Here is a 27,545-nt window from a genome sequence, read left to right as displayed (position 1 = left end):
GAAGATAATTCCCCAGAACAGTGCTTCGAGGAGATGAAGATCCATCAATAAAATCATCAGATATCAGGGTGCAGGCATTAGTTTAAAAATCCCTCTTAGGGCTCAGTGAGCATAACAGGAGGCCCGGTCTGCATAAAGACAAAGTTGCATCCTTGAAAATGCAGTAGAGATCACAAACCCTGAATCTCAGTGCTTCCTTTTGAGCCAATCCAAGGGAAAACTGCCAAGTCAGTAACAGCAATGAGGATTTATTGTGAGGCTAGAATTCTTTCAGTGTACAAAATTGCACTGAAAAGGAGCTTTAAGATTAAAGAATTGACAGAACAAAAAGTAACAGCCTTCAATAGCTGTGAAAATGACACATTTTCCAAAGTTGTACTTTAGAATTAATTTTGAGGATGTCTGTTCTATAAAAGGGGGCACCAAATAATTAAAATAGTCCAGACACTGTTGCCTGTATATTCTGCTTCTACTCCTTACTGGACTGTACATTTTTGATGCCTAATTCATCAGCAATGGACTATGAATAGTGTTAAAAAGTTCATGTTTGCCTTTATATCTCATATACAACTGCCTAGAATCTTAAAATAGATGTCTATCCCATCAATGCCTGGTTTTAACTCACTCTGAGAAAGGCAAACCCTTGAGGTACCTCAGCCTCAGGAAAAGCTGGAGGTTCACCATATTCAGCTGATGACTGAGCTGTATTCAGTGCTGACTTCTCTACAACTTCCCTTGCATTATGAAACACACCTCCAAGCACACTATTTCATGATGTTTTGGCTTTGCCCACTACCACATTTCTGCCTGGCCTCAGATGTAAATTCAGTCTATTCCTTTCTTTTGCTATGAAGAGGCACATCACAGTCCTAGTAACCTTCATCCCAAACTATTCCCTAAACACTGCAATTCGTCTCTATCCATACATAAAATCCCATCTCTGTAAGCTACTGGTTTCTGTTCTTGATGCATTGTGAAGTTTCCAGAGTAAAGAAAAATCCCAACACTATAAGTATGAAAAAAACCCTAAGAGCAAAAGTACCTAATTCCTTTTGCTCAGGAGCAACAAATTAAACTGCTTTACTATGATGTGCAATGTTTAGTGATTGTTTTATTAGATGCAGAAATACCTGCTCAACTTCGTACCCATTCTGATTTAAAGTGCAACAATTAAATCTGATAGTTCTTGTACATCCATATTTTGCAAGTGTTGTCTCTTGAATACATGTTGTTCCAATTATACCTTGCATTTGTAAAATTGAATTTTTTAGTACCGTTTTGCTTTATTAATTAAAATAAACTGTACAAAAAGCTGTAGAGTTACATTAGCTTTGAACAATGTAAGATACACGTTCTCTGCCAAACGTTAGTGTGCAAACATTGTACATTTTTTAAAGTGACAAAATTAAGCCAACCTTGAAGTCAGAGTTCATTACTACATTACAAAACAGGAGACTAGATATGGCAAAAGAAATTTCCCACTGAAATCAACACCATTGTATAATTTTATTTCTAATTCTTAAAAAAATATAAATGAATTTTGAAGAGAATCACAGTATAAGGGCCCTAACATATTAGACCATTACAAGGTACATAAAAATAGAAGACACAGATTTCTTTGAAACTTTAATCCTTTGATTAAGCAGCAAGCATATCACTCTCCAGGCAAACACTGCTTAAAACAAACCCTACCCCCCAAAACAGGACGTGCAAACTGTATGCACATATTCTGCAAAGCACACAATAAAGACATTTTGCTATGTACATACTTATTTAGTACTACAAATGCTAGGAGTTCCCTACTGTGTGCTACAGTGTAGGTAAATTAAGAAATACTACCCTACCTATCTCTGGCCCTCCCTCCCCCCTTCAAATACAGCACCTTTGCCCAGTTATAGAATATTTAAACAAGATTAAACGGAATTACAATGTACTGAACAGCTTCATAGCAGTTGGTGGTGGCCAACTGTACTGTAACACCCAACATTCTGCATACTGAAGTCTATCAACAAGAGACAAGACAAAAATTAGCAGATGTACAATACACACACCTGGGAGACTTAATGCTTAAAAGTTAAAAAAAAAAAAAAAAAAAAAGAAAAAAAGAAAAAAAATCCTGAAGATGAATCTTACCACTGCTAATAACTGAACTGTAAAAATGTACCATCTTGGTTTGGTGTTGGTTTTAAATACCAGAGAGCAGCCAGATTTGTGTGTAGCTGGTGAGGGCACATTGAAGACTCATGACTCCCAGAACTCAAGTTTCTGTGACCACAAATTCCTTGGTGCTTGTTTTAAAGTTCTGCTTTACTTAGACAGGGGGTCATCTGATGCTCACATAGTGGCTAAGCACCTGATGCAAAAGAAAATTTGTAAGAATGACCTTTTGTATGACACCTCAGCACACCAGTGGAAGTTCTTCAGAAAGAAAAATCTCTCAGGTTTGATCTGATAATATTTTAAAATGAAGAACTAAAACATAAAGGTTAACATTTTAAGTGCAATTCAGGTTACAACTAACAAACTTTAATACTAGATTTTCAAATTAAATAGAAGCTGATAGTTCAAGAATTTCCCTTTGCACATTAAAAAAAGACCTTATTTAGGTGCTAAACTGATCATTACACCACCCAATTTATCTGTGAATAAAAACTAGGGAGAACACATCCTATTTGTGTGAAAAATCTCATTTTAGTGAAGGGCAAATCTAGTTCATAACAAAAAGGACTAAAAAGACTTAGACATAATTTCAGCTATAAGCAAAAAAAAACCAAAAAACATTTTGAAATAGTATGACAGCCAACATGAACATTATTACATAATCAAAAATGCATTATTTTTCAAGAGCTTAATTCAGATCACACAGTTTCAAACAGTGCTACTCATATTTGGAACCTGGTTTACTTGGAGGGTAGAGGCATTTGCTTTTACAAAAAAAAAACCCAAAAACCCCCACACCCCAAAGCAGTGCTAGGCATCAATCAAAGTTTCAGATGAAAATGCAGTAAAATGAGTTTCTTTCTTATAATTTGGAAGCAATATGAATACTTAAATGCAGGTTTTACTGAGTCAATAAAATAAACAAACACCCTCGTCCTTCCCCTAATACCCTCAACTCATGTAATCAACTTTGCAAGAAACATAGCAGGAGTCAAGACATAATCACTTAAAAGTAAACTGGGTTGGCAGCAGGTAACTACTCTCACAATATCCTACCAGCACCACCAGCCCCTACACTTCCCTCATTAATGCTCGAGCAAGGTATCAGTGATCTAACATACACGAACTGCACAGTCATTCTCAGAGGAATGGAATTTTACTGTACTTACATTAGAAGAATTAGTGGAATAGCAAATTAAATTAATACTTCTTGCTAGATGGTTCCTCTCCTATCATCCCCCTGGGTGGCTGGAAGCTGCTGCCACTCTATCCTGCCCAGCCCACAAGACAAGACTGCAGCAAGAAACTGGACTCCTGCTTCCAGTTAAATTCTATGAGTAGAGCACACATGAGATTTAATAAATTTGGTACAACAGCTCACTGAGTCTTCAGAATACTCTGAAAGAGGAGTATTTAATGCGCCAGTACCTTTTAAAACAAGATGTTTTGGGAAAAACATGAAGAGAAGACCTACATTTTACAAGCGTGTGAAATGCTCCTACTGTTATCTAAACAGGGCCAAACATTCTGAACCTAAAGCCATTATTTTCTTTCACTAAAAGATAAAAAACCAAAAAAAAAAAAAAATTAAAATTCACACACACAAAAAACCCCAACACTACATTTAAGTCTCCTACAATATTACCTATTTCTAGATTTGCCAGACTACTTTCCTGTAGTTAGATGCTTGACTATAAAGAACTGTAATAAAATAAATAGAGTAAAAATCAGTTAAACAAAATCTTGGTGTGTTGAACATTTATTCATTTAAGAAGTTAGCTTCCTTCAACAGTTATTCACACAGAGGAGGGCTGCAGCGTAGGCATGGTTCTGCTGTACAAGTCTTCGGCATAAAAATATTTTTATACAGGTGGTCATTGACGTCGTTCCGCGTTTAGTTCTTAGCTTGCTCCTCTGGAAAACTGGTCTCATACCTGCGAAGGCTTGCTCTGTTCTCCCCTTCATCGTTTGGAAACAAAAATAAAAGAAAGTCCACGGATACAATTTTTCCCAGGCGGGAGCTATCACGCTGCTGCCGTCAGCTCCTCAGTGCAGCGTGGACTGCGGCTCGGGCTGGATGCCGATGAGCGAGGGCGGCTGCGGCGCGGCGGCGGCGCTGAGCACGGGCCGGGGGTTGAGGCGGGGCGGCAGCGAGCTAGCGGGGCGGATGAGCGGCGGCGGCGGCTGGTTCAGCGCGGGCCGCGGCTGGATGAAGCGCGCCTGCTGCTGCAGCGGCGGCGGCTGGCGGTGCAGCGCGGGAGCGGCGGGCAGGGCTGGACGGAGCAACGGGGGCGGCTGGTTTAGAGCTGCCAGGGGAGCGGCAGGTGCTGGAGCAGATGCCTGTGCTGGAGGTGAAGGGCCTAAACACTGAGTGGCCGGAGTGCTTTGTGCCTGCGCAAAGGACAAAGACAAGACCGCGTGAACAGCCGGCCCGGCCGGACGGGACGCACTTGGGCTGCCACTGGCCACTACACAGGAAACAGCATTTAAAAAAATCAAACCAAAGAACCGAGAAGTTACTGAAAAGAAATCGCCAACCAAAACATTATAGACAGCAGAACTAAAAATATTTACGAAGCATGTCTTCTTCTAGAACAAGAAGTGTACTTTAACACTAAACAGTAACGTGATCGTCACTATCAAAGGTGCAGTCCTGCTCCCGGCTGGTTAACGACATTGGCTGAAGTTCTATGCAAGCTCATCATCATTCTTTAGAATGCGGTTTGCCACTCCACACCAGTTAACCTTATATTTTATCACTAAATAAAATGCTGTTCCTCAACCCATGCTTACTTATTTCTGGTACACAAAACACACCTCATCTTCTTCATCAGTGCTCTTTCCTGATGGCACATTAGAAGTATTTTTTGTGTCCTCCCCTAAAGCAGAAGCATCACCATTAGAAGCCAGGGTTCCTTGTTCCGCTTCCCATTCCTGCAATACCTCCTCTAAGTTAAACCGACGCCTGTAGTTTACAAAGAAGTTCTTCACTTGGCCAACAGTCTTGTTGCCAATTACATCTGCAATAGCTTGAAAATCTTTACCATATTTTCGGACACCTGGAAGGCAAAGTAAATAACATAGCTGTGAAGAATCAGTCAGACACAGCTACGTGTGATGTATTTATAGAGAGAACCTATGGGACCTGCAAACCGAGGACTCGCTAATTAGGAGAACTTCTCAATTAGGAGAAGGCCTCGATTTCCATTAAAACAAAGTAATTTTTAATAGCACAGCTATCAACATACAAATCAAGAACTTTATTAAAAAATCATTACCCATTCTTCTTAAAAGATCCTGGCTTACTCACCAAGCCTCTCAACCTAAAACCACAGAGATCTGGCCTCTGACAAACACAGTGAATCTTTCATCATGCTCACAGTAAGGGCAGAAGCCCAAGACCAGCTCAAGAGGGGTGGAAGGGTGACTGAGCATGTGTGAATGTCTCTAAACAGAATAAAATGCTAGAAATACCAAGTGACAAACACTGATAGCTCCTACAGGTTGCCTCCACACCAGCTGCATGCAGATGATTCTTTCCCACTGCAAAAGTAGCAGAGGGCAGAAAAGAGGGGGGGGCACAGTTCAGTAATCACAATATACTGCTCATTCCTGTACTTGTGACATGCTCTACTCAGATTACCCAGCAACTGGTAAGGGTTCACCTCACAAAGTCTGTTTGAAGCTTTCATTCACCATTCAGACTGGGCAGAAACATCTGGGAGTTTGGGACAACCACTTTGGAGAATGTAAATACATTTAAGCTACTGGTATCTGCTTATAAAATGGCCCAGCACAATCCTCCAGGATCAAATTCCCTACTGATAAGCAGCATGACAGGTGATCTTTGCATTGTTCTTTTCATTAATTTTTGTACTAACATCAGTAGCCACTTTCGTTTATGAGCACTTCAAAATAAAATCCCAATATATATTCTAAAATTACATTTGCATATAACAAAAACCCCCTTAAGTGCAACATTCCATAGCTTTTAGTTTAAAATTTGAATTATAATAAAAAGTACATTGATGTCGTTATATTTAAGGTATGTGTCCAGCTCTTTCCCTTTTCTGTTTAAGAAAAAAAAAAAAAAAGTCCTTAACCTCTCCCACCTCCTAGAATACAGCTTTTAGCCGCACAAAATATATTTTTAATTACAAGTGTCAAAAAGATTGGAGACTTGAATAAATAAAGCAATTTTGTTCCAGAGTGAATAAACAGAAGACTTTTTTTTTTTTTTTCTGTCAGTTACACATGAGACAATTACAATTTGACTTCTCCTGTGAAGCCCCCTGATAGTTAAACTCATTCAGAACATATTACAGTTCTTAGAGGACAGACACTCTCTCATTACAGGAAAAGAAATTTATGCCTGATTTCATGCCTCACTTCAGAAAATGAAGCAAAGTGTTCAGAAAGTGAGAGTTGTTTCAAATGTGAAAGCTATGTTCCTTTTCAACTTAATGGTGAAGAGTGTGACCTTCAGTTTGTACTGCTCCTTTCTATTTTCCTCATTATTAGGCACTTCTGATGTGGTAAAGCACACTACCTTCAATTTAAAAGGAAAGTTCACCTCCAGGATAGTAACAAATTCTGTAGCTGAAACAGATGTTTCAGCTGTCAAGAGCCCAGTTACATTATTTAGTATCTTTTTCGGGGGCATACAAAAGAATACAACCCTCCTGATTGCAGGAACCTTGGCAAGATTTCAGAGCCATGTGGGAGGACATGGATCCAGGGAAAGCAAAGACAGGGATTTTGGCTCTGTGCTTTATCAGCTGTACAAGGTATCAGCTATACTCCTTAAAAGCTGCATGTGCCCACAGAATATTGACTCCAGAATCTTAATATTCTTTGTCTGCCCTTACTGATTTATAATGAACATGAAATGTCCATTGCAATTTATCTAACATCCTGTACAAATAACAAAGTGCCCAGCAGAACAAAGCACACTTTTGCTAGAAAACTAATATAGACTTTTTGTGATTTCAGCCTTTTCTGCTATTATGCTGGCTACACTTCTTTCCTCCCTTAATCTGGAAAACAACTGAGCCTGTTGGTTATCTTCAGCTCAGGTTGTCACAAATAAGGTCTTAAACCCTATTTCCAAGCAAACAGCTTGAAAACAAGGTGTTCTTGCCTTCACTGAAAACCCAACTCTAAAAAACAACTAAATAAAATAAAATTCCCTTAGTTTAGCTACACACAGCACTACTCATTTTGGATTCTTTTCAATGTTTTTACTACTGCTCTACCACAATGATGTATTTAAAAGCCTTTCAATCCACATAAGGAATAGAGAAAATTCACTGTGAGTTTATGAAACTTTAATGTGTAAGGTGATGGCACATCTCTAAGAGTGATTACCAAGCCACCATCCCTGTCAAACTGGTGCATGTTATTTATGTATCCTTATACAAAATCTGTGCTAACACCCCAAAATTATTTCTCACACGTTCAATTTGTTAGTCAATAAAAATAATTTTATTAGACTGATGAAAGTGAAGCTCAAAAAGGACGACTGCACAGCCTCACTTCACATGTATGAATGGTTTTCTCCCAGCTCATTTGAAAGCAGCCCAGCTCACAGGAATCCTTCCAGCTCTTCAGAACTTCACCCAGCTGCAAAGGTACATTGGAACACATGCATGCTCTTAATTACAGCATTTCATCTTGAATGTCTCTCTTGGAGAAACTCTTAAATCCAAGTTTGATGCTGCTTAAACTGTTTAATGTTGTACAGCACAGCAAACAATATTAATCAGGGTGCAAAGCAATATGATACAGCACCACAACAAGCCAGAAATAGTTAATGGGAGCTTCAGTTCCACTGAAATGGGATTACAGTGCTCCTGGCAACTATCTTATGTAGACTTAGATCTTGATTGCCCCGACTGTTTTTCCCTGCAATACCATGAAAGTCATGCACTGCTTTTCAATGCAAATTTTGTTGTCCTGAATGAGCATTGAAACACTTTTGCAATTGCATTTTCATGGCCAAGATCTTAGTTTGAAAATATGATGGTGCTTATACATTTCTGTACATAAAAGCTTGCAATTTAAGAACACTAACTGATGAACTAGCCCATTACATTCAACAACTATTCAAAGCTGAACTGTTACCTGATAAATTATACTGCAAAAATATTGGTTCAGAGATTGTAAATCTGAGTCCACAACCCCATTGCAGGCACCCACACTGCTTTTAAGATTACACACAGCTCTATTTTAAGGTAAGTTTTCTCATTACCTCTTCCTTAGTTACTGGCAATCCCTTGAGATTAGCCTGCAGATAATGAGTTTTATCATGTTTACAAAAAACAGTACCAAAATTATATTACTGTAGATTATATTTACAATTCCCATGGTTAGATTTACTGTCCAAATTCAAGTGAACATATCACGCAAGTGCCACCTACCTGCTTAATGCTTATGATTTCTGTAAATTTATTAAAAGCATATGCCAAAATATACCAATGCATTAGATGAAATAAACCTATTTTAAAGTGTACAAACTAAATGTTCCCATGTTCAAGTCAACTTTCAAGTCCAAGCCTAATGCACATTATGGAAGCTTTTAGTAGAGCAACTGTGGCTACCTTCTAAAAACAAAGCCAGAGAAAAACACAGCATGGCTTCTTCATGCCTAGAGTTTACTACCTCAAGCAATTGCTTTGAAGCAAAAATTCAGGGTCCTTAACCTGAGGGATGCGAGGTTAATACCTACAGCACTCTCATTTCAGGAGAGAGAACAAGCAGTAAGTAAGGGAGGGATAATTAGAACACTTTGTTCTTGTCATTAGGATTCTCTCCCATCTCCATTTTATATAGTGACAAAGGAGGGACCACAGAGGAAAACAACACATGTAAGAAGCACGTGTCAATTAAAGCAGATTTCTCCCAGAAGGTCTCACCCCACCCTTAAGGCTGACTACCTTTATAAAACATCCCTAGAGACCAGAAGACTAGATCTCCTCTCCAAGGAGCCCTCATTCTCTTTTGCTCAGGCTCTAGTTTGTCTTGTTGGTCACAGAGTGCCATAGCTTAACAAAAACTGAACGTATTCTTATCACTTCCCAAAATGTGGTTAGTGAGAACTCCAGTAACTAAACTATGGAAAGGCAGGATGGTTTGAATCCTTTCATTCTAAGGCAGGCACAATGACCCTGGATTTTCCCTACTCTTTCAGCAAACCTTCTACTTACTAGGCTATCATACTAGAGACAGGCATTTCTTCAGCTGCATCTGGGAACAAAATACTGAAGTATTTAGCAATAGTGAGAATGAACTTAGGACAGAGGACAGTTTGGAAAGGCAAATCCAAGCCTAAGGCACATAAGTTGAAAGGAATTATTTAAAACACACCATGTCTTTCTGCATTTCCATTCATACTTCAAAATAACCTAACTTTAGGTTCAGTCATCTGACTAATAAAAAAGTACCAGGTATGGCATACCTGACAACTTTACACTGATATCCTGATCCACTGAATATTTTATACTAAAACTGAGTCTCTCATTTTCAAGGTGAAGAATACAGAGGAATAAAGCAGATAGATATAACTGAGCTATTAACTTTATAAAAGATGATCCACATAAGTGAGTCAATATATGCCTTCAACACAGCATCTCCAGATATTTCCCTTACATGCTCCTTGATTTGGCAGTGCATGCTAATACAAGAGTCAGTTTTCCTCCACATAAATGAAATAAATGCAAATTAGCTGTATGAATAGCCTACCAGAAAATGCTGGGGTTTCAGACCAGTAAGACTTTAGTCAAGCATCCATGTCCAACTTCAGACTCAAAAGGCCTGATGGATACATACCTGCCCATCATTCCCTCATAGAGAAAAGCAACAGTAAAGCCAATTTACTTCTGCTTTTTCCCACTTTAGGATACTGGAGATGTCTTAAATGCTTCAAACTTTATTACTTTAACTATTGCTTTAGTATTTCACATTAGAGAAATTCATGTAAAGATGACTGAAGGGACTTTCTGGTACTAATACAGTTGTTAAATCCTGCTCTTTGAAATTTAAAGCCTAGTGTTGCATTACCTGAATACATGCCCTAAATATTCTCAATAGTTTTGCTGCTTTCCTGGTGACCAGATAAACTTTAGCTTTGAATTAGAGGGAAATACAAATATAAGCCTAAACACCTCTTCAAATCCTTTGCATCAGATTTCAACTTGCTGCTACTATTAACATACCTTGTACTGCAAGAAGCTGCTCTTCTGTGGTCCAACGGGCATTGATTTTCTGATTAGACTATTAAAATTAGAAAAATGGCACAAAGATCATTAAATTGTTTCAACAGCTGCAAAATATCTGAGCAATGTGTTTTATTTGCACAACATTTTGCAAAACAGGTAAAAATCCTCTTGCTTATAAGTCATGAATTTATAGTTTAAGTTTGTTTTCATGCAGAGGAAATAGTGTTTACAAATTTGAGCTTAAAAATATCCCAGCAGTTTTTCCTCTGTTTTATTGTAGTTCTTAGTATCAGCTATGCAATAACTTATGCACAAGCTAATGATCTTTATGCAGACAGAATTTGAATTTATAGTAACATTTATCTAAACTATTTGGACTTTGTGTTTAGACCATTTTGAATTCATGTTATGTTTCATATCCAAGCCTTTAAAACAAGCAAAAAAAAGAACTTCAGTAGTAATAGATCATTCATTTTAGATGCCAAAATGTATATATAGTCATGTTTTCACATAGAACACCGTTTATTACTGGCAATTTATATTACCTACTTGTAATTCAAAAAGCCCCCATGTATCAGGGCTCAATTTCAGCTCCCTATTATTGTGAACAGACATGACATTTCAGTTTTTTCCACTTCTTTTTTCAACCAGTTGCCACCAAAAAAAAGCCTACCACTGATTTCTTGTAAAGAAGCCAGACTCCCCCCTGCATGTAATTTACTGGATCCTGTTTAAGCTGCTGCTGGAGTGCAAACACTAGGCTGTAGCAAAACTCATTTCTCTCAGATTCCCACTAATGTAAGTGCAAGGCCACAAGTTTCAGTATTTATTCTGATTTACCTCAGGAGGTTTGAATTCTTCAATCCCGCCTTCCATTTTCTGTTTAAGTGCACTGTTTACTTGCTTAGCATTTTGAACCTTGGTCAAAAACAACAAAGTTAATCAGCTCCACAAAGAAAGTTGGTCACTTTACACATTTATCTTCACTAGGATTGCCACAAGTGTACCTCCTAAGTTAGAAAGAGAAATATTATGGTTTAAGGCTTCACTACTTTTAACTGTTTCAAAAGAAACTTAAAATAAACCAAAACAAAACACATCACAGTTTACTAGGGAGAAAAAAAAAAAATTAAGCCAGTCATTCAAAAGAACAGTTTGACTGCAAGAATATTAAAAGCTGTTCATAACAAGTGATTTTTAATAAGAATGCATAGGTTCTTGAAGAATTAAGAATACTCTAGACACAGAACTTCATTGTTAGAAATATGAGATGTATTGCATATATTAATTTATTAACTTCTTCCTTCGAAGAAAAAAAAAAATTCATGAGATGTTTCCGGTTAGTTTCTTCTGACAGATAACCCGAGATTATTCTGATTTTCTTTAGAGGGGATTCTTAAAATTATTTTAAATATTTCTTAGTTTATAAAAAGGACAGACCTTCCAAACTGTACATATACACATTTATGAACCACTTAAATCTGAAACTGATGCACATAAAGTAACATAGGTAAGAAAATAGTTTTGCATACTATGTTGCACAGCTATTACAAAGGTTCTTAAGTATGGACACAAAAGCAGACAACTCAGTGGGAGATTCCAAAGGCTGCATCTCTGAGATCACTGCAAGAAAAAGAAAAGAAAAAAAAAAAAAGAAAAAGAAAAAAAAAAAAGAAACACAACCTTAAGGCTGTAACTCACCTACACTTAGGCTAAAGAGTGAAACCCACCTATGCTATTTAGCCCCAGAGTCCTGCTGTGACAGAAAGAGGCTTATCTCTCCTGTAAAAGAACATAAGGGAGCAAAAACCCCGTGAAAAAAACCCTTTATTCACTCCATGATTTTGCAACATGGCAGCTCTACAAGGAGGCAAAAATTTCAGAGGATAAGCCTTGACTCAGTAGCCCCATTGGTCCTAGAAAGCAAGCATGCACATAACTACTGTACCCTTAGAAGATGAATAATTATATGTTTCAACTTTAAATGCCAAAATTTAATTTCTTCATGCAAAGGATGCAGGCAATTTTCCTTTTAAAGGTGAAGACTAAAAAGCTTTTCTAAATTTAATAAGTAGAAAACTTATAATTTTAAGTAGAGAAATAACTAGGCCCATGATTTCCACACACCTCCCATACTTTCACGGAATATGGGAAAGGAAAAACAGCTACAATTTAAAACATAACAAATGTAACTTCCTCTGCTCCATTGGTCTCATTTTAAGTTCTCCAACAAATACTTCTAACAAAGTAAAAAAAAAAAAACAAAAAACAAAATTCAAATTAAATGTGACTTTTGATTTTTCCTGTACCCAAATCTGTTTTAGTGCTACAGTTTTAACGCTACTCTTTTTTTTATGAGCAAAAAGTCATCTTGCTTAATTTTATCCAAAAGAGCAGATGAACATAAAAAAACCCCCAAAACTGAAGAACAGCTAGTCCAGCATTTGTGGTGATAACTGTGGAACAAAAATGAAGAAGACTCACATTAAAGAAGTCTCAGAATCTTCACAGACAATCTTCAAAACCCTTACAATCAGAACAATCTGAGATGAAAAAAAAAAACAACAAACCAAGACCAATAACCCATGGTACCTGTCGCTTTAACGAGATTAGTTCCATATCCAGCTGTCTAAGAATTGTGTTGGCTGCATTGGGACTACAGGAAACAGCTATCACATCTTCCTGGGTCAGGTACATGCCTTTTGGTGGACGGCATTTGGAACGCTGGGAATGGTGGCGATGCTGCAAGCTCTGATACTCTCTTCTACCCAGACCTATTTTGCTGGTCTGGACAGGTTGCTCATTATTGCCCTTTAATTTACAAGAAATAAATCATTAAAGAATAACAGTATCTTCTATACAATGTTATTAAAAAGAATGAAGTATCAGATAGCATTGCAATGTCATAATTATAAAACTTAAGCTAACATCCTCCTTTGCATGTAGTGTCCAAGAATGTCTTGCAGATGAGTTGATGGAGCATACCAGCCATCTGTGGATGAGCTGGATAAGCCTGCACCAGTCTAAGAAAGGTCAGTTTTCAAAACTCTTTTAACATGGCTACAAATACAGTAAATGTTATGGAAATCTCAGTCTGAATACTTTAAGAGAGGGCTAACATTACAGATCTCTTATGTATAGTAAGAGGGTAAGGACTATACATGTAGATATCTTGTTTTTAAGACAAATAATCAATGACTTTACCCATTTATTTCTCATCAGATATAAAAAAATTAAGGCAAAGATTAAAGGAGAAAAATGATAAAGTCAACCAGGCCAGGCCAGTATGCAAAATTACATTTCTCTCTGCTGTAAGCACTCCATAGAAAGAGACTGTACTGTTTAGGGGGACAGGAAGGAGTTGGTTTGATATTTGAAAGAGAATGGACATACCCCTGCAGTCATTATAAAAATCTATGTAATTTAGATAACATGAGCCTTTGTTTCCTCTGACATTCCTTTCCTTTCTAAGGAAGGAAATAATAAAGTCTTTGTTTTGATATGTTTGGGCACCCAAACATTTCAGCTTTGTCTTCAGTGGGGACTGCTGAACAGCTTCTCTGCATGTATGTGACTCCCTCAGAGCAATTGAGTAGCTTCCCTACAGCCCAGGAGCAGAGACACAAAAATTATTTTCTCTGCAAGGGTTTTCTAATTCAAAGAAATGCTTAGTACCAGAACAAAAAGTGAATTCAGGCTTTTCCCTACTTGAAGTAGCTCCCTACTGCTCCTCCCTGCTGGCATCCATGCATGTTAAGAGAAGGTGGTCATCTGAATGCAAAACCAAGTGTAGCAGCCATTAGTATTATTATTATCATCATCATTATTATTTTCTGTAGTAGCAGTAGTTCAGAACAGCAAACAATGTTTTTTTACTACACTTGACCTTGTGCCACATTCTCTTCCCCAGGTAATAGAACATCTTAATCCAGCCCACAGACTTTAGAGAGGCCACCTTAGAAGCACTTAAGATATGTGCTCTTCCTTGGAAATTTGATGTAGAGCCTTACATCTTTAACATCTAAAAATTTAAAGTTAAGTTTACTTCTGCCCTGTTTATACTTATTTGGGTTTTGGTTCTGCATCGCTCTTTCGGTATGAAATTGCAGTTCCTGTGTGTTCAATCTGGATTTAAAGTGAAAATATTCTCTCACAATTTTGTCTTGCTGTGATAGAGAGTTTAGGTAACAGAAAGTTTCCATTGCTCTGTATGTTCAAGCTGCCTACTCAGTTTATATTTTGCTTAGGAAGTGAAAGTATGCAAATCCTACCAGAACTTTAGATCACAAAATTATCTTGTGCAGATCCAAATAGCTCATCAGAAACTGCAAACCTATTTGTCCTGTTCCTAGAAGTCTACCAACACACTACTTGCATTTGGGACTGCATAGCATGATTCAAACTATAACCAAGCAAATTGAGCAAAATAGCCCTTATTTGCTAAGGCAGCAATTCCAATAATTAGATTGCAAAGACATTGTTAGAACAGCATAAAAGTAAAAAGGTACATTATCAGACCATGTAACATTTCAAGTACTATAAAACATCCCCATGTTAAAGTAATCTCAAACTCCTTCAATGAAAGATAATTGTCCTTTTTTCCCCCCAAGACCAGTAGATAAAGGGATACATCAGTCACTGCAAAGCTCAGAACAGAAGCTAAACTTATCAGTCTCTTACTCAATATTATTTTTGTGAAAAGCACAAAGTTTTATTCATAGTCCTAGATACCACTTCATGGGAGTGTTGAAGTTTTGCATAACTTCTCATAACCTCTCCACTCACTCTTGAGGAGCACAAACTGGCTGATTTAGGAAGATCACAATTGCTTAAAGTAGATCAAAGAAACAACTGAACACACTTTAATGTGTTTCTCTAGACTTGTTCATAGATAGTTTAATATTTACAACATGAACGCAAAAAACCCCTAAAACCTGAACATGCCCTGAACACAGCAGTCATCTGTAAAGCCAACAATAAGTGCTCATTAGTACAAAAATGTTTTTCCTCTACATTTATTAGTAGAAAGCATCTCAGCAAAACCACACATTAGTTGAAATGCATCATCTTACTGTGGTTTTGAACAAACAACAAAAGTTGTTCTTTGAAAAATGTAATTTAATTTTAAAATTCAAAGAAAACATTTTGGTTCAAATAATTCACAACCAGTAAAACAGTAAACATATTAACAAAACTGAATGAGGGCAAATACAACCTGTTTCACCAGGTTGCAAGAGGATACATCTCTTATAAAACTTGAAGATCTCTCAGGACACAGTGGAGGCAATGAGAGACATTTACAGCCACAAAATGGCAAAAATGTATGATATAACTTTGTTTCAATGAGAAATCATCAAGATCGTGACTACATAAAGACCCTGGGAGTTTGGCAGGCTGAAACCTAAACCCACTTTCCACAGTAACACATTCACTGAAAACAAACAAACTGACATTCACCATTAAGTTATCTGTTACCTCCTTTTTGGCTTCTTTTTTGGGATCATAATCACTATCATTTCCATCCATTGGATGAGCTTCTTCTACGTCATCATCACTAAAGACAGATTAGAAAAAAGCTGGTCACTTTGCTGCTTTTTAAACCCAAATCTAAGTATGAACCAGGATAAGAGAGTTGTCTACTGGAATTTATCTATTCTGAGTGTATGGCATCTCAAAACTATTTGTAGTTTTCAAAAGAGAGCTGCTACAAGCATGATTTTCTGCATTAAATTCTAGTAATCATTATGACAAACAAGCAATCCTGAACCATAGTTTCAAAGTTACTTTAAGCAGTGCTGGTACTGCTGCCAAGAATTTTGGTGTCACCTTTCTTCAATTCAACCACTTGTGCCAACGAGAACACTTATATGGCCAACTATATACCAAGGCTAGAAATAACCTTTCATTTACTCCAGTAGTTTTAATAGAGCAATTTTCAAACCACTGCACCAGGTGAAGTTTGTGGGGAGCATAGAGCACATGAATAGAAAGCATGGGACTGCCTTTTCACCAATGTGCTTAAAATCTAGCAGTTTAGGGGAGGGAAATGAAATCTACTGAATTAAATCAAAGAGAAAAGGTTAAAAAGAGAACAGTCAATTTAGATCAAATCATTCTGACAATAAAATTTCTGAATAAATTAATGCAAAAAAAACCAAAACAAAACAAATCCCTCCAAACTGCTATGCTAAAAGCAAACTGATTTTAGCCTGTAATTTTTCAGAAATAGGATCACTAAATAAGCATATGAACTTTAGATTTCAGAAGTTATTGAAAATAACATATAATTTAAAAGACTCCTTTTGCTCCATTTAAGCAACTTTTACAGATATAAAATTACAGCTTCCAATACAAACATAGGTTGCTACTTATACATGCAACACATATCACCTTTTTAAAAGTTAAAATAAATAATTAAGTATACTGAGCACAATAAAATTTTAATTTCATAGTAACTGTGAGAAATATTATTCCCTTCTATGAAAGACAACAAAACTACTCTGAGCTCTAATTCTCTCCGACTGATAGTAGTTCTAAGTCTCCTAAAAGAAGATTTTTTTTATATAAAAAGTTGTTATAAAACAATGCGTAGGCATTCAGCTCTTCACAGTGGTTGAACTTTCAGTTTTAGTTCCATATTAAATCAAAAACACAAACAAAAAAACCAATCCCAACCCCTCCACACACCCACAAAAACACTCTCCTGCACAGACAGTGACAGACTTCAGGGTTTCAATCCTTGTTTTCACAGTTAAACACTTCCATCTCTTATTACAACTCATACAGACTGGAGTGCTAAAGTACAGGTACCAAACCCCTTGCTAAAATCAGAGATACCACAACAGGGGCTCAAACCTGAAACAATAGCTAGGAATTACTCCACATCTCAACTCAGGAAGATTTCAGTCTCTGGTTAGCTACTTAAGAACATAAAACTCACCTGTCACCTTGATTATTTCTGTTAGCTAGTTTCCGAGCCTGGCGATCCATCAAACTTGTCCTAGAGCGAGTTTTTTTCCAAGAATAGTAATATTTTACAAGGCTTGCAATGGTCTTGTCTGGGAGCTAGAAGAATTCATCAACAGAGTAATAGTTTTAAAATTTAAAATTCCACCCAGAATTATAGTTCTGCTCTGTTTATAAACATCTTTAAACAATATTTTAAATGGATTAGGAGGGATGCATTTCACACGTTTTTAAAAAGGGGAGAAGGCTTCTTTTCATATTAGAGTGAAAAAGCTTTATGTCCAAGAGACACGATGAAATTAAATTAAATCTTATATTCAAGGTTCTTCCTGAAGCTTTTACACAGAAATCAACAGGAAATTTTAGCCCAACAGGAGAGTTTGTTCTTTGTGCATCTGAGCTGTTCAATGTTTCTGATTAAAATATTACTTTACCATTTGCTGGATCCTGTGAAAGCTCTTTCCATGGAAGCTAAATGCTTGTTCAAATAGGACTTTATCTTCAACTGTCCATTCATCAGGGAAAGGAGTGAAGTTAGGGAGATCCGCAAGGGACTTCTCAATATTGTGTTTATGCCAGAACAACATGCCGAGAGCCTTTGAAAAGAAATAGTCCCTCTTTGGATTTAGTCAATTTTCTAAAACATTGAGACAAGTTAAATACAAACAAGCAATTTATTTGTTTGAAATAAAAATTTGACTATCAGAATCCCTTCTCAAAATTTACAATTTCATTGGATCTTTACTATAGGTTACAAAATTCCCTTTGGAGACAGTGGGCACATCTATACTTTATTAATGGTATGAAAGCCAGACAATTTAAGGTTGGCATGGCAGCAGTAATTCTAGAGCAGCATGAACTAGGCTGAGATGCTCAAATCTGACCTGCTTTCTTACTTTGCAGGTATCTATCACCTACTGTTCCTTACAGGCCTTTATTACCAGCCCACTCAAAAAAGAAAAAAAAAAAAAATTCAGTAGCCAGAGGATCGTCCAAAATGCAAATCTGAAAGTTCAAAGTGAGAGTGGTCTTTCTACAACTCTCCAATCCACAAACAACAGCATGGCCACTTTGTTGTGTGCACCTAATTAGGAATGGAAATTTAAATATACTTTCTTACATAATTTAATTTCTCAATTTTCTAAAAGAATTTTATGTTCATTAGACTCTCTGCCAGAGAATCATTGGCAGATTTGATGCCACGATTCAGGCATGGGAACTGGGCAATGCAATCCACTCAGCTCCAATCATAGAGCACAGATATGATCACCAGGCATCTCTTCAAGCCCCTGATTTCACATCTTCTAACAACCTGGACACAGCAAACCTCTACTCTTGTTAAAATGGCAATTGACAAGCACCTCTTGCAAAGAGAATTTCTACTGTGACAGTCTAAAAATGTTTTATACCAGAAGTTATTTTGGAAATCCATCTCTTGGATACTTGAGATCCATCAGTTCTTCCTCTTGCCTATGAGAAGTCAAGGCAAAAAGAAGCAACACCAAACCACAGGTATATTCTGGACATTGTAACACTGGCAGCCTCTGTCAGAAGTTGATAAGCAAGATTTCATCTTCCCAAATTTGATCATACAACTTTTGGAAATTGTACAGCAAATATTTTTTTTGCAATAGGTAATCTCACTTTTACATAGATTAATTTATGAAGAAACTTGTGATAGAACTACATGCAGACCAGCAAAGTTTTATCCATACTTTTTAAGGAATGGTGATGAAAGGTAGTTAAATAAAAAGTGAATTTGTTTGTTACTTTCAGAGCTAAGGTTTGAGTCTGTTCTCCTGCCTCTGAAAAAATCCTCAACTGAGGATGGTTTGTGGTTTTTTTTTCAAGTGTGAAAGAAACCTTTTTACTGCCATTCCTATCAATTAATGGTTCAAAATTGTACTGCATTTGCATTCTAATGTTAAACTTCAAATTTGTAAGCTGCTTCCCTACAAAACTCTTCAGCTAAATATACACACACAAATTGCATGACATGCCCAGTGTATCAAGAAACATACCAAACCTTTCAAAAGTGCACATTACAAGCTGAGCATGTCATGAAAACAAAGAGCTCAATCTTTTGCAGAGAATCCAGACCACAACTGTATGCAGATCCATTTAACTGCAGTGTTTGCTGCCGTGCCTGAAGAGAAACAGTGTTAATTAATGGTAACCAAGGGGAAAAATAAGAGTTGTGCTATAGTTTTATATTTAACAAAATAGCCTTTAAAAGAGCACTCTCATTCCACAGCACTTACCTGTTCCACATTGTATCCATGTTTTTCCTTTGCTATTGCTATATATTCATCCACTGTAACAAAGCAATGTCAGAATTATTCTTTAATACTTTTAGCTCTGCTCTATGACAGAATCTAACATGGGAAAAGAGTCTCCCCATGCTTCAACACACTGCATAGGCCCAGGTCCCCCAAAATGTTAAAATATACTTACAGCTTTATTAATAATAAATAAACCCACTGACCATTATTGAACAGTTAATTTTATGAACTTTTTACACAAGCTAATTCTGCTTCCTTTAACATTTTTACTACAACAAAACCACAGAGGCTCATCATTTATTTAATTATTTAAAGCAGAGACTAACAGGTTATTGAATAGCTAAGCCTTTTTGAAACCCCCTCCTGGGTTAGTTTTAAATTGAACTACTTCTACTGCTCCTATTCTCAAACACTGACAATTAAAGCAAGGAGATCCTATATCAATGATTATATCCTCAAGATTATTGTAACTTTCACTGACCAGTACAGATTTTAACTATGACACTAAGTCAGCTTTCAATAGAAAGTATGAAAATTCAATAATTAGATAACAAAATTAAGGAATAACATTTAAAATACAATATTTAGCAATAATAGAGCCAGCTTTGAGTTGAACACTTTACATCATTTTGAAATTAATTCCCATTTTTTATTTCTAAACAAAAACCTCTTCCCATTTACCTTCTAGAGCTCAAAATTAAGTAGCAACTAAGTAGTTGAAAGGAAGTATGATCAAGAAAAGGAAATAATCATATCCTCCTTATTCAAATGGACAAGGGATATCCCTGCCATGCACTGTTGCAGCAGAGTTAGTTACACTTTAAAGGAATGAAAAAAGTTTTTAATAATCACAGTTGTGTTTTATTTCTAACTGTTCTACAGTAGCTGAAGGTGCATTCTCTCAAATGTAGAGTGACAAATCTCTAACTACTGGTATTTGATCAATATTGTCCTGAGGATGAGGTTCTCATGGCTGCATCCTCAAAGTTTACTCCCCTATATTGCATATGGGAAATTCTAGCACAGAAGACATGTTTAAACTAGAATAATAGATAACTGATTACATTTAGTCAGATGATTCCTGTACTTCAAGTCACTTCTAAAGGGAGAAAACGTTTGGTTTTTCCTTCTGGGACAGCAGTAATAATTTCCCCTTGAAATGGGCCTCAAATCTTTTCTGATTTCATCCACTGCAACTCCTCCTCCTAGAAACTTAAAGCAGCAGGTTCCTCATGTTCAGATATTTTATTATTTAAATAATAACAAAAGGTTTCACAGACAATGATGATGATAATACAGAACAGGCAGTAGGATGATAATACAAAACAGGCAGTATGGTTTGAAACAGACTTTACTAACATAAGAGAAGGTCATCTTTCCTTTACCTGGAGTTCTCTAAACAAAGAAAAAGAGAAGCCTTGTGTTTAATCATTTGCAGTTTCACTGTGTGTAAAATAAAGAGCAAACAGGCACACCAGAAACAATTACTTAGTTTACTTAAGCACCCAAATTCCTAAGCAGGCAAGGACTTACACTTGGCATCAGGAATATTATGATATGGAGACCATACAAGCATCCCTCCATTATCTTTATCAGTGTATTTTGTGGCACCTGCAAGAAAACAAGTAACTCTCAGTATTCATTTAACAACTATGATCTAGAGAACAAGCAAAAGCCAACCACAGGAAGAAGTCCAGCTACTAAGGAGAGGAGGGGGAAAAATCATTAATTCAAAATTATTTCCTTAAGACATTAAATGGCTGAATCTGAACACTACTCTTAGGATGTTCAAGTATACCTAAATATTAGACAGTATCCTGGTTACCACAATTAAACCACTCAAGTGTATGCCTAAGTTGGAAGGAATCCCATCTAGTTCCAACTCCCTTGCCATGGGCAGAGGCACCTCCCACTATGCCAGGCTGCTCTGAGCCCCATCCAGCCTGGCCTTGAACACTGCCAGGAATGGGACATCCACAGCTTCTCTGGGCAGCCTGTGCCAGTGCCTCACCATCCCACAGTGAGGAATTTCTTTCTCATATCTAAATCTACCCTCCATAAAGTTGGCAAGGATGCAACTTGGTTCTCCTGAAGTTTGATTGTCCATTAGCACTCTATCATTTACCACAATCACAGGAGTACTAGGACCTACTGTGGTCAGTTAGACTTCCTTAAAACTTCCTTCCAGCTCTTCCTTAAAAGCTAGAATCCTGTCACCATCCCTGATCCCTTTCAACAAGAAACTAACTACTACACCAGAAACAATTCTGTTAGTCTCTCTCTGGTTTTGATTTTTCTAATTTTAATATTCCTAGCCAACCAAATTGCACAGTTGGAGGAAGCAGTTATATCTAAAAGTAATTTTTGGTTTTGGTTTGTTTACCATCCCCTCAACACAGCAATGGAAGCAGTACAAATTACCTAACCCATCAGGACACAGCAATACTGGTGCAAATACTGAAACACTAAATCAGAGCATATCAATTTTGAAAACATGCTGTAAAAGAAAACTCCCCAACACTATAAAAGCATTAATTCAGAGTCACTTCCCATTACTATTTCAGAAATGTAATCTAAAACATAAAGCCCCTTATAATCTATTTGTTTACAACATTTTATCTTGCTAAGAAATTACTCAACAATTGGATTTATATCTAATGTCAGTATGAATTCCTTCAGTAATCACCCTCAGAGGAACTTTCCTTGCGTCCTTCTCTGTGAACAGCTTTTCTTTCTTCAGTGAAACAAGTAACTTTTCACTCCCTTTTAAGCTTACACACTTTATATTTAGGCTCTACATCTTGTTTGAAGCAAACAAAAAACAAACCCAATGCTTTGGAAAAAAGAACAGTGTAGTGCTTTCCCTTTATGTACTGTGTTTTGTTACTCTTCTCCCTTCAGTTTGGCAGCATTTTGTATTTGCTATCATCCCTGCAATCTTGATCCATCACAACTGTGAACTTGAAAACAGTTAATTAGAAAAACTAAAAGAACTCCTGCACTGTTCCAAAATGAGATGTGTAAAGCAGATAACCTCAATGCAGCACACACTCTGTAACAGGTTAAGAATGTAGCACCAGTTTCAAGGCATAAGCACTACTAAACTCTAAAAGGTTTTCTGTATACAAGAAGAAACTCCTTAATATAACATTCCATCTTAGAACAAAAAAGCACAACATTTTCAGTCATTACTTCATGAAGAACAAGGCAAGTGTGTCACAGACACTACATTTCTCTTGCACAGTTTTTATCACAAGTAAATGGGATACTATGCTACACTTGATTCTAACAAAAGATGAGAAGAAAACAGGACCACCATAAAATGTAGTAAAATCTCAGGTTACGAGAAAAAAATGTCTAAACTTAAGATAACCTGCAGACAATTTGAAACCATGGATACTATCAAGTACTAAAGTACTAAAGTGAAAAAAAAAATTAGTTTCAGAGTTCTTGTGCCTGCAGGAGACCATGTCTGTGGTGACACTCCCCCACATGACAAGAACAACCACCAAAACATCCCTTTTCAAAGCAGTGCTGTGTCCCCAGCAAGAAACAGACATCTGCTTCCATTCAGGTGGCACCTTCACACTGCCAAAAGACAGGATGACAAAGGAATAATGAGATGCATACAGGTAGCTTGAAGGAAGCACCTTGCCCTCAGCACAGGATGTCCCTCGCTGTAGGGCAGGGATCCCTCCATCTCCATAAGCAGGACCATGACCAACCTTCCTGAGAACTTGCTGCCTGTCCTTGGGGCCCCAAGCACTCAAGCAAGCAGTCCCAACCCCAAAGAGGCTGTGTTACACCTCAAAGGCAACATGATCTTTTTCACAAAGAAATACCCTGCAACATGTTAACCAAAGTGTGTTAGGACAGCTGTAAGCCAGCAAGGAAGAGAAGGACCAAGAGCTACATCTGAAGAATAACAAGTCTCCCTCTCCCCAAAACACACCTCCAAGTCACTGGGGAAGGGGATTCTGTACTTCAGCACCCCTCTGTCAGTACCAGGTAGGAAATGCAGCCAGGCACTCTGCAGAACTTCCAGAACAGGGAAGTCTCAGCAGCAGACTGACCCTCTCCAAATTGCAGCTTCACATTGGAAGTTAGGTATGCATGGCTCTATACAGGATTCCAGGTACTGAGAATAAAGGGACCATCCAGGAGCATACTAGAGAGAGGGCATTGTGGAGTAGCATGGCCATTTAAAATTATCTTGGTTTTCAGCACAAAATGTACCTTAAGACTAAGCCTTTCCCACACCATTTAATAATTTTAATTTAAGAAAGCCTGTTTTGCTATTAGAAGACTAGAGAGAGAAGTTATGAAGACATACAAGGAAATGCATTTCTAAGTGATCTTAAATGGTATAAAAGCTTCTTGACAGCCCCAATTCCATCCTTGAAAAGAGGGTAAATAGGAAATAAGTATTTCAGCATAAAGTAAGCAAAATTCATACTAACACCATTGTGTTAAAACTGAGTAGAATAAAACTTTTCTAGCAGTTATCTGTGGATGATACAACAGGATGGTGCATTCACTACTGCAATTTGCAAAAGAATGCAAACAATCCACAATATAAGGATACCAGCTTTGTAACATCCTGCTGGATCTATAGGTGGGTCAGAAAGTACAAGCAGAAAAACTTTCACCAAGATAATAAAATACTATAGGAAAACCAGGAGGAGACAAAAATCTGGAGTGCAGGAGATGTAATGCTAACTCAGTAAATTAGATGAAGTAAAAATCCAAGGTTCCCTTATTAAAATTGTTTCTTGCAGTGACAAAATCTCTCTTGTTGCTGTAACATTTGGTGAAAATTAAAAATGCTAATTCCTTAAGCTCTATCTGAAAGTTTGCTTGTAAAAAGAATGTGGCATGGAAAGGGGTAAAAGAGTATATTTAAACTAACTTTTCCTAATTGTTGCTTCCAGTCACAATCCACTTCTTCCATGAGACACTGAGAAAGAGTTGCACTTTTTTCTTTTAAAAAAGTATGTTGCTCTATGCATAAACTAAGTTTAAAAAAAAAGTTTACTGCCATCACAACATTAATCATGAATATTTTGTTCCTCAGTGTATTGTTGTAGAGCATTGCTTATGGCTATTTTTCAAGACAGGCTGAGTGAAACCCAAGGATTGGTATTATTCCACTAATTTTAGTATTCTGTGGGTTTATCAGGTCTGACTTTGTGTCTTAGAGTTATGTCTACTTCTATCCATCACTGATTCCCTTCTCCCTCCTATTTATTTCAAGGGGCTTAAACAGCACTCAAGAGTACAGCAAAAAACACATTCTCTGATAAACCCTCAAAAAAGAGCATTAGAACAATTCCAAGAAGAAACATAATTAAAGATAATTAAATATAGTGCCATATCCATAAATGCAAACCTAGAACTAAAGGTGAGTTTATTACCTCGCTCGCTACAAAAAAGTAACCTAAATGTAGCAGTAAGAACACAGCTTTTGGTGTCTCATTACTTCTGTCTCTAAGAAATCACACCTTAAAACTCATCAGGAAAAAAAAAACTCAACTAAAAAAAACCAAAGAGATGAAAGAGTGAGATCTTGCTAATATCTCCTCAGATATTCAAACTGTTACCTGGTAAGTGTTGTACTTTTAAACTTGATGGACTTTTAAATTTATTTTGCAATATTTAGGTGTTCCCAAATAAATCACTAGCTTCTTTCCCTAATAAGCAAAATACACACACCAAGAAGGATAATACCTCATAATAAAACATTATGCCTCTAACTCAGGAGTTATTAAAGAAACATTTCCACTATTAAGGAAACTGATAGGGTGAGTACATATGAATCCCAGTTATTGGTAAAGAGGCATTAATTGAATACCATCCCCTAGAAACACTTAAGAGCCCTGAAAAGTCTGGTTATAGGAGAGCATAAAATTAGTTCTGTAGTTACTAATGCAAGGGTACTATTGCATATAGTTTACAAAATTGAAACCACAGAACCTCAATTGTCCTACAAGGGCTGAAGAGTTCTTTTAACTGAAAGAAAAAAACCACCAGGTGTTTTTGTAATTTAAGTGGCCTGTAGGAAAAACAAACCTAGGCTACAGGTTAGAAACCATCATTTTTATCTGTGTATCTTTTTATGCAGGCAATGTAAGAATGAAGGGTGCAAACAATTAGCCTTATTAACAAAGAGACTTGGACTGCGTGCTCCTTCCTAGGGGAAAGGCATTCCCTTAAGCCAAGACCACGCATCCATTTGATCCCACCCCCGGCCTTTTCTCTGGGCGGTGGGGACTTGCGCCCATCCAGAGGGGCTCGCCCCAGCCTTCTATGAGAGCAATCCTCTTCCGCTAAGAAATCATCTGACACCGTGGAGCCCGCCTGGAGAGCAGCCGAGCAGCCAGCCTTCATCTGACCACCACCGCAGGACTGCTCAGCCTAGTAAGGCACGGCAGCATTCCAGCCATTAACTTGCTAGAGCCGAGTACCAGGCTTTGCGAGCGTACCCATATTCTCGGGGCGGGGCTGGGGGGGCGAGGAAGGCGGAGGAGAGCAGCTCAGGCTGCCACGGCGGGGCCAGCGAGGCTACTACAGCACACAAAACCAGGAGCAGGAGTTTCCCAGCGAGCGCATCCTCCACCGCCCAGCGCCTCCAGCACGCAGCCAGGTCTGCTCCGCTTCCGGCAGGGCGCATCACTTCCCACCCTCGCCCGACAACATCCATCACCCCTCGGCAAATATTTCTTATGGTTAGAGGTTTAAGGACAGGGAGGAGGTGGGGGGGAAAAAAAATAAATCGAGCTTTTTCTGCTTCACCGCCTGCCGCCGGATACACATAATGCGGCCGATAATGAAGTGAGAATCCCCCACCGCGACGCCCCCCGCCCCCGGAGCGCGGATGCTGCCCCGGCCAAGCCTCCCGCCGCCGGCACCGGATCGCCGACACAAAGGCTCAAAAGCACCATAAATACAGCCCGGAGAGCGCCGGGCGAGCCCACCCCTCCCGCCGCGGGAGATGTCAGGTTCCAGCCGAAAAGCCATTTACCGGGCTCGAAGTCAGGAATGCGCGCCTGGTATTCCGCTCCGACCCTCATTCCTACATCTGCAAGGCAAAGGGGGGAAGAGAAATTAGGGGCTGGAGCGTCCCCGGGCGCCGTCCCAGGCTCCCGCCGTGCGGCGGGCGGGCGGGCTGGCGGAGCCCCCGCCGCGGCCGTGCGGAATAAGCCACCTCCTCCCCCCGCCACCCCCCCGCCCACCGCCGCCGCCGCCGCGGATTAAGCCCCGACGACCGCCGAGGAGGGGGCAGGAGGAGGCGGAAGGGGGAGTTTATTCCAGCGGAACAATGGGGACGGCGGCGGCTCCCGGGAGACACTCCCTCCCCATCGTTAAGTACCGCGGGGGCAGCCGCGGGGCCGCGCCGCGCGCTCCCGCCCCCGCCCCGCACACGCGCGGCCGCGGCACGGACGGAGCGGCGGAGCCCCGGCACCGGCAAGGGGGAGGCGGCTCGGCTCGGCTCGGCTGGCCGCCCCTCCCGCCGCCTCCGCCACCCCCTGCCGCCGCCGGCGGGGCGGCCCCAGGCTCGCACCGTGCTCGTCGCCACTGTCGCCGCCGCCGCTCTCCGGCTCCGAGTAGTGCCCGTTGGAGGGGCTGCCGCTCTTGGCGCCGTTGGGGGCTGCCCGGCTCTTACCCCCCAAGAGCTCCGCGCCCTTCTCCATCGTGCCCGGCATGCCAGGGCTGGGAGCGGGGGAGAGCGGCGGCAGCGCTGGCTGCCGAGGGGGGGGAAGTTAATACGGAGCCGCCATGTTGCCCCCTCCCCGCCCCCCCCTCGGGCACCTCCTCCCCCCGCCCGCCGCGCCCCCCCTCCCCCGGCGCCGGGAATCCCTCCGCGGCGGCCCGGCCGGATCTCGCCGAGGGGCGGGGATGCGGCTGCAGCGCCGGCGGCGCG

The 27,545-nt window shown here is 39.1% G+C and overlaps 1 protein-coding gene across 8 annotated transcripts; it reads right to left on the bottom strand.

Moving 5' to 3' along the window:
* Positions 1–1,091: 1,091 nt before the first annotated feature.
* Positions 1,092–27,436, bottom strand: RCOR3 (REST corepressor 3). Of its 8 annotated transcripts, none has more exons than XM_079329859.1 (12): positions 27,186–27,436; positions 26,646–26,702; positions 21,158–21,235; positions 19,604–19,656; positions 17,777–17,938; positions 17,317–17,441; positions 15,834–15,930; positions 12,969–13,187; positions 11,217–11,294; positions 10,374–10,431; positions 4,978–5,219; positions 1,092–4,551 (listed from the first exon to the last, which is right to left on the bottom strand). In XM_079329859.1, exons 1-12 carry the CDS (start codon positions 27,325–27,327, stop codon positions 4,207–4,209), a joined length of 1,656 nt encoding a protein of 551 aa, XP_079185985.1. In that variant the 5' UTR covers positions 27,328–27,436; the 3' UTR covers positions 1,092–4,206. The 8 variants fall into 8 exon arrangements, with proteins under 8 accessions (XP_079185985.1, XP_079185986.1, XP_079185987.1 ...); XM_079329860.1 differs by having other exon boundaries at positions 15,852–15,930; positions 27,186–27,435; XM_079329861.1 differs by having other exon boundaries at positions 27,288–27,418.
* Positions 27,437–27,545: the final 109 nt, after the last annotated feature.

This window comes from Erithacus rubecula, assembly GCF_903797595.1.
Source record: "Erithacus rubecula genome assembly, chromosome: 2".
NCBI lineage: Eukaryota > Metazoa > Chordata > Aves > Passeriformes > Muscicapidae > Erithacus > Erithacus rubecula.
Note: the sequence above shows the minus strand (reverse complement) of the source record. Positions and strands in the feature narration are given on the sequence as shown.

Coding starts and splice junctions, on each gene's coding strand:
- RCOR3 (XM_079329859.1), bottom strand. CDS start 27,327: ATGCCGGGCACGATGGAGAAGGGCGCGGAGCTCTTGGGGGGTAAGAGC. Junction 21,236..26,645: donor CATTCCTGACTTCGAGCCCG/GTAAATGGCTTT, acceptor GTTTTCTTGCAG/GTGCCACAAAATACACTGAT. Junction 17,939..19,603: donor ATGGATACAATGTGGAACAG/GTAAGTGCTGTG, acceptor TTCTTTTCAAAG/GCTCTCGGCATGTTGTTCTG.